This window comes from Trachymyrmex cornetzi, unplaced genomic scaffold (genome assembly GCF_001594075.2).
Source record: "Trachymyrmex cornetzi isolate Tcor2-1 unplaced genomic scaffold, Tcor1.1 scaffold1187, whole genome shotgun sequence".
NCBI classification, from domain to species: domain Eukaryota; kingdom Metazoa; phylum Arthropoda; class Insecta; order Hymenoptera; family Formicidae; genus Trachymyrmex; species Trachymyrmex cornetzi.
In genome coordinates, this window is record NW_017295748.1 from 131,708 (window position 1) to 139,864 (window position 8,157).

General features: G+C 34.1%; 1 protein-coding gene across 4 annotated transcripts in view; it reads left to right on the forward strand.

Moving 5' to 3' along the window:
* LOC108766545 (Golgi integral membrane protein 4) overlaps nucleotides 1-6,868 on the forward strand; it is a 24,718-nt gene extending 17,850 nt beyond the window's left edge. For 2 of the 4 annotated variants that reach the window (XM_018515903.1, XM_018515893.1), the window contains exons 2-7: nucleotides 448-630; nucleotides 1,162-1,637; nucleotides 1,910-2,323; nucleotides 4,705-5,150; nucleotides 5,755-5,867; nucleotides 5,948-6,866. In XM_018515903.1, coding sequence (XP_018371405.1) covers nucleotides 450-630; nucleotides 1,162-1,637; nucleotides 1,910-2,323; nucleotides 4,705-5,150; nucleotides 5,755-5,867; nucleotides 5,948-6,009 — 1,692 coding nt within the window. In that variant the 5' untranslated portion in view covers nucleotides 448-449 and the 3' untranslated portion in view covers nucleotides 6,010-6,866. Of the gene's footprint in view, nucleotides 1-447; nucleotides 631-1,161; nucleotides 1,638-1,909; nucleotides 2,324-4,704; nucleotides 5,151-5,754; nucleotides 5,868-5,947 lie in introns of all 4 variants that reach the window. The other 2 variants (XM_018515912.1, XM_018515920.1) reach the window with 2 other exon arrangements.
* The last annotated feature ends 1,289 nt before the right edge of the window (nucleotides 6,869-8,157 follow it).

The window sequence follows — 8,157 nt, forward strand, 5'->3', positions numbered from 1 at the left end:
AAAACAGGGGGGCTTTAGCATCGCCTTAATGATGTCCTTTATTTTTGTGTTTGTCGAGTGTTGACAAATTTTCATTAGTTCGTTGGCTAATCGTTTCGGTGACATACTGAAGTTGTGCTAGAAATTAGAAGCCACTCGCTAGCAATTCAATTTATATTACCGCACGTTTCTATAATCAATGCAATTTCGTGTAATTATAGAACGATACATTCGGCAAAATTTGGTTATGTGTTTTAGAACAATTGTACACTATATTTGGTATCTTTCAATTGGTAAGCGACGATAATATAAGTTAGTAGCGTTACATTATATTTACATGACGCTGAGATACACAGATGCACGAGTCTGTGATTGAACGTAGGATAGGATTCCACTCATCGATGTAGCAACCTCGATTGTTTTTATAACAGATAATATTATTATAAATGTACTTTTTTTTGTCGACAGTGATGAGCGGTTCGCGGCTTGGCAGAGGCCGAGGTGGCCGCCTGGCTTTGTACGGGGGCTGCGCAGTGGCGGTTATCTTGACGATGATCGTGTACCGCAACACCATCTCAGAGATGACCAGGCTTCAAGAAATGCAAGTACAATGTCTTCATCAGCAAGAATCTCTCGCTGCTCAACTACAAGGTAAGTTTAATAAAACGAAACATAAATAACTAAAATCAGAAGCTGTTAGAAGCTGAAACCAATTGTCGATTGTCGATTTAATATTTCATTTAAACTGTGAGGATATTGGCATATGATAGATTGAGACTCTGTCACGTGCCAATATCGCTCAAGGCTCTAATGTCCATTCCTGCCAATGTAGATATATTTTAATCTTGGTTTAGCTTACTTTTTATCTTTTTCGAGTTTTAAGCATTAGAAAAAGGTAAAGAGTAAATTAAAGATTAAAATTAACCAAGATTAAAATTAATCTACATTAGTAGAAATAGCCATAAGTGATTCATATTCTAGAGAGTAAAATATTGCGGGAAGTAAGACCTTAATATGTAGGTTTTATTATAGGATTGTAGCATTTTTTAGCGTACTTCACGAATTTGTACTCGATTTTTATAAATTTATCAATTGCGGTTTATAGACAATTAAATCCCTCCAATTTAACAACTCTCTCTCAACTGGACTTTTCAGTAACGTGATAATATACGATCTTTTCAGTAATATTTGAGTACAAAGTACGGCTGGAGAAGTCCCTAGCCGAAGAGAAGAGCTCGAATGCCGCGGTGAAACAAGAGTTGCAGCAACGCGCGTCGCGAGAGAAGTCTCTGCGTGACAAGGACAGCATAGAGGCGATGCAGAGGTTTAATTCGCTTCAGCAGACCTATAAGCTCCTGCAGACCGAGCATCAGGACCTGCAGGAGGAATGTAAGAAGCGTGAGAAGCAGACGCTTGATGAGACTAGCAGACTGGAATCAACGCTGCAGGACTTGCGCGCTCGCATCCGGCAGGCTCAGGAAGACAAGTCCAAAGCTCTGGAGCACTTGAAGACCAAGTACCTGGAAATAATTGACGAGAAGACCCGGCTGCAAGAAAAGTACAACGAACTGATAAACAATAGAGACAATACCGGTAGTACCGTTGATCATCTCAGAAAGGAGATCTTCCAGCTTAGACGCGAATTGGAGAGCGCCAAGGTACATCACTCGTTTTCTAAAAGTAACATGATTTAATATTAAATTTAATTATAATATATATAAACAGATACAATGCAACTTAAAAATTAGGTGTTTATAAATATATTTATTCTATACGTAGCATAATTAATAGTTGCATCTTATAGAAAATTAAACATACGTTTGTTTACTGAGCAAGTTTTGATCTTTTCTTTTAAGTATTCAAGATTGCATGAAAAGAATCAAGACAATTATATAAAAACGCGTAAAAGTTGTGATCTTATGCATTCCAGAATTTCTATGCTAGAAGTACACCTAGTTCAGTGTTGATGACTCCTCGAGCGTCAGTGTCGCAATCGGCGCTGCCTAAAGAAGACTCACAACCGATCCCGGCGCCGCAACAGCAACAGGTAAGTGCGCCACGGCCACCATATGTGTCTCATGATCGTCGTGCAGTCGGAAGAACGACTTCGTCGGTGGAAAAGATGAATCGAAATGACGACGTCAATGAGCCAGCCAACAATATCAGGTTCGTTCAGCAGAATGGCAACATCGTCCCAGCTGGTCCCAGCGAAATGAAAGAGATCGGGGAACAGCGCGGACCCTCTGCTAACGACTTAGAGCAAAAGCAACAGAAAGACGTTGTCGAGCGCCCGAATGTTGTAGACGAAGAGAAGACTGGCTTCGATGAAGAACAAAGAAAACAGGTAATGTTGCCGCCGCTGAATCGAAACGACGACGGTACGAGGAACGATAATGTTTCGGTAGTGCCTGGTTCGCAAGCCGAGCAACCGTTGGCACAACTTGCCGTCGAGCGAGCGTCTACAGTCGCGTTTGGTCGATCAAATGATGTCAAAGCGGAGGATGACGAACTGCAGGCTCTGCAGGAGAGAGTAGATGGGATACTCAATCGTGATGTGCCCAATAATGATAACGGAACTCGTTAGATTTAACTCTTTATTATGCATTTACAACCGGATTATCTTCAGCTTCAAGTCAGGAACAATTTGAGTCAGATTCTTCGAATCTTAACCCGTAAATTGCGTATAAGGTTAATATTTTATTATGCAATAATTATATATAGAAATTATCTCTATTATTAAATTATAAATTGTTAATGAGAATTATTATTTAATTTATAAAATAAACCGTAATTATACATCTAATTATTAATATTAATTAATGATAATTTGTTAATTATTTATTAAAAAAGATTTTTACTGAATTACTTATGGACGATAGGAAAGATCTAATCAATTATTTAATCAGAGTTACGATCATTTTATTCTCTAAGTCAAATAAAAGGATTTCTCACATACAGTAAATATGAAATATATTTTAGGACTAGTTGCTTCCTTCTAACAATTCTGTATACTTTTGGGGTAAATAGTGCTATCATTAATATAGGATTAAAGAGAATATTAAAGCGTTCTTCTACTTTTTCATTCAGACTTTCTCGAAATATATTTTTATTGTAATCTCTCTTTCTCCCTTTCTAGTATTGCCTTGTATCACACGCATATTTGATAACACAGATTTGATTACACTACGCTTGATAAATAAATATATGTAGCCAATGTCACAGTCTTATATGCATGTAATGAAACAAAATTATTTATCGTTTGAGTCATTTCATTATTCTTTTTCTCTAAATGTATTATTTATGATTAGAATAATTCTTCTTGTAAACTGCATATCTCAATAAATATAGTACAAGAGCAATAATTCTAACTATAAATAATAAACAAACGAAAACGAATATGCTGGATATTTGCTTGATTACTACTTTATGATTTTTGGAAAATACATTTGGCTGTTAATGGATGCAATCTGTAATTTTGTAGCGGTTTTAAAAAATTGTTTAGTTGCAAATGGCATATTTATATTATTTAATATAATATTATCTATTATTAATAGCGTTTATATATTATTTATTGCAGACTATTCCTAATATTTACTATTCAAGTAAAATATATATTTGCTGACGCTTTGTGTATTATTCATTAATATTAATATGGAAGTTGTTAACATTATACATGAACTGATTAAATTCTGATTTATGAAAATCCTCGTAAAATTGTCTTAACAGTAAATATTATTAATGACTCTCTCTAATTAATATTTTTAATAAATACTTTCTTAAAGAATCTCTAAAAGGTATTCTCTAAAGTAAAAAAATCTTATTATCTTCCAGATATCTTTAGACATCTTTTTAATTATTGTACTATTTACATTATTGTGTAGATATTTTTATCGTTATATAATCCAAATATTATTGGATAAATGTTAGATGTTTAAAACATATAAATTTTGTTCGTGTATATACAATCTTTTTGACCGATCTTTCATCTTCTTTATCGAGTTCACTTCTATTTATTGGATATAAGACTTCATGTATATGCGTAAAATGGCTCAAGCCATACTAAATGTGCCTGTAAATCTGTGTTCCACGATGCATTAATAAATTGTTATTACGTTTATCCGCTTGCATTTTTATTGGCAACCTCGTAATAACCTAGCTACTATTAGCTTCTGCATCGCGCTTTTACGCTGTATCGCCGTCGCTAATTAATTTATGTTCAAGGCTATTGCCTTTAGCTGCGCTAAATAATTGCTTTAGAATTTATCAAACTAAGAAAAGCTTGTTTTTATTTATGTAGTATAGCTCTTCTCTTTGGATTGCTAATTAATATAACTTTTAAGTGGAATTATTTTGATGTAGAATCACTGCATTAAGCACTGCTATTTACAGCTTTCTCTGTAGTTTATAATTATTAGACAATTTGATGCGAAAACACTTTTTATGCAATTATGCTATAGAAGATTTACGTATTATTTATCAATGATTTATCGATACATAATGTCATCAAGATGATTTACGCCGAACTAACGAAACGGAAAATAGAAAATATACGCAATTCCTCAGCGTATTTCGAGAAATAACAATTATTATTATAACCGGTTCTATTATAACATTATGTAATTACAAGAATTGAATAAGTAAGACGTCACAACAACAAGTAGTTCCTATCTGTCATCGCCAAACAACTATATTATATTGTATATAATTGTGTGAAACTTTTTTCAGAGCATGGTGAGTTCACGCAAAGCGGAGAACACCACTGTAGCGAATAACGCCAATCTGGTATCACCGTCTCTTATCGACAAACCCGCGCCGCTACCGGCCAGACTACCATCGAAGGTCAAGGTGCCGGTCGGCGTATTGCCAATACCGGAAATCATCGAGCAGAAGGTCGTTGATGACATGGATAAAAAGAAGGAGGAGATTCGAGATGACGCGGCGGCAGTGATTCACAACAATTTACAACCACCGCCGAAACTCGCTCCGAATGCGGTGGATGACAAGGAAGAAAAGGAGCCGATAGTTGAACCTGGCAACCTGGACCCACCGTTCATTGTAAATCCTCCCGCGCGACACGTTGGCGAACAGCTCGAGAGGAGAGCAAAAGACTCTTGGTTGAGGGTGGGACCTGGGGTACAAGAGGTCGGCGACGAACTCAATCGAGTTCCTGGGTGAGTCCCAGTATTTTTATCGATTAAATATAATACAGTGAATATAAAAAATATTCAGGAGAGGTTTTCATAAAGTAGTTTTTTAGAAATAAATATTAGTAGAAATAAACATTAATTAGCAATTTAGTAATAATGAGTAACTTCTATCTTGACATAGACAGAAAGCTTTGCAAAAATAACCGTTATGATCTTAGAAGAGAATAGAATTTTTTGCACGTATAAATACTACTCATATGTCTAAATAATACAAAATTTTTTATTTTTGCTTATTATTAAAATAATATGTTTTACTTATCACATATATTTTAGGTAAAATAATTTCGAGAAATATACAATCTACATTATTCTTTGTTAATAAATTGCTAATTAATTTTTACTTTCTGAAAATAAGGTTTTTTTTATAAAGATATTTTCTCTATAGAACGAATATTTTTTACGCTCACTATATATAAATAAGCATCGTGTTCCTATAATATCAATATGTATAAAGTATTTAGATTATATATGTATAACTTTGAACAAATACTTTTTAAATTTATTTAAATTTTTCTAAGAGATATTTAGAGTTTCAATAAATTTATTGTACTATATTCTTTGCTTCTAGATTGGATGATGGGCAAGCCAACGGTGGTGACGATCAGTATGATGGTGCCGATTACGATAAGGAGTCGCAGCAAAAGAATGATATTCATCTTGCGGGCGAGGACGAGGGGGAAGGTAACTTGAGAACGATTGAATCGATCCGACCGCGCAATTGATGTCGCAACTGCAAAATTATTCTCGTATCTAAATTTCAGACGAAGGTGACATGCTTGAAGGCGAATATCCGAATAATTTGAAGCAAGGAAAGCGGGAATAAAATCAGCGCCATCACGCAAATATTTTTTAACGCGACTAGCAGCCGGGTGGCACAAGAGGAATCGACTGCAAAATAGTTAAATGACCTGATCTGATCTGACCTGGCCGATATTCATGATCGTTCGGGTTTAATCAGCGAAAAATACTTATCGTGTATTATAATCTATACAAATCATTCGACGCGTGTGTGCGTGCGTGCGTGCGTGCGTGCGTGCGTGCGTGCGTGCGTGCGTGTGTGCGTACCTGTGTGCGTGTGTGTATGCGCGTGCGTGCGTGCGTGCGTGTGTGAGATATTTCACGAGAAACTAGCACAGGGACAGCTAGAAATTCAATCCATCTTCATCTTTCATACGAAAGCTCTTGTACAAGATTTTAGCTAAATATCAATATATGATAGTATATACACGGTACAAATATCGTCAAGTGCATTCGCGCGTTCGACGGAGACTTAGGCGGTTCCGATAACTTCAGAAGGTTCAGATTGAACTATTGTAACGTATACTTTCAAAGAAGGAAGAAAGATAAACTGTATTTTTCTAGATTTTACCGTGCACGAATCGAGTGACTTAATCGCGTTTATTACTTGAGACATTCGTAACTTTGTTATAAATGCGTTAAGTTGGACTTAGATTGCACTAGCAGAGTTAACTTTATAACGCGATGCCACAGGAAAATACCTCGGAAACCATTCAGTATTCTTGTATTAAAATTAATTCGCGTTTTAATCATGAAATTTATCATGAGTTACGGGAATTAATCAAATTACTTTTTTTTATATTTATAATCACATGATAATTTGTATATGAGTTACATATAGAAATTGAAATGTAAGTTACGCGTGATAATATCAACCTTTTTGTTATTTTTGTTATTTTTGTAAAAGTTATAAAAAAAGGTTCGGATAATTTCTTCCAATTCTAATTCTCTTCTCTGTTTACGTTAATGAAATTTCGTTACAAATAATTTGCATCACAACACCATCACAGCAGAATTTTTATATAATACACAAAGTTACTCCTACTGTAGCAATCTAAATCTTTTACGATATCGTTATTATGATGACAATGACACATCGATAATTGATTTTATCAATTTTGTTAAGACAGCTTATATTAGTTAAATCGTTATAGGGCCGGTTGTTCCATCTTCGAATAAACTATGCAGTAATTTACCTACTGGATAAACAAAAAAGTAAAATAGTAAGAACATAAGGATGTAAGAGAGTAAAATAATGAGCTGAAGCTTTACAGCAGTGCTGGAATTTACTTGCACATTTCGGCCGATTTTCAGCTTGGTTTCTGCCTCTTATTTCACCAACCTGCGCGCAGCCTAAATGCCAATCGGCCGAAAGTGCAAGTACTTAAATCCCAGCAATGGTTTACCGAAAGTGAAACAACCTAGCTTTAGTTTTGTTTTCCATTTTATTGATGACTGTCATCAAATGACTGTCACTAACGATTGCAAATTATATGCATCTATTTTTAGTAAAATTAAGAAATAGACATATTATCAAGTTAACATTTACAGAAATCGTTTAATAGCAGATTGAAAGATTAATAGAAGAATATTTTTTACAAGATCTTATTTATTCTCTGTCCTTGCCAAAAATCTAAAGAATTATGACTTGAATTGATCAAGTTAAGTACTGAAAATTTAACTGGGATGAATGAATTATTAATTAGTTAAGCGGTTTAAGACGAGCGTAGGATAATGTTTTGTTATAGTTTTAGATTTTTAGTTATATATATATATATATATATATACACATATACATATGCAGAGAGACGATAAATGTACATAACGTTCTTTTCATAATAAAAACAACTGAAAAACAGATTTTTGTTTTTCTGACTTTTTAAAGAACTTCTTTGCAAATCAATAATCTCGACGAACCTCTACTGCTTTTAGAAATAAATTGAAACTCGCTTCGAGTAATATGGTAATACCTTCCATAAAAACTGTACTTTACATAAACTAAAAAAAAAACCGTTACATAAATAATATAGTTCAAGTGGTAATATTGTCAATTTTTTATTATAAATTACCCTTTAGTAGTACGTATGCATGTATTAAAAAAAAATGAAATCAAATCTTTAAATTACGCCAATTGCAAAACGAATATATAATTTCTTGCAACATATAACATATA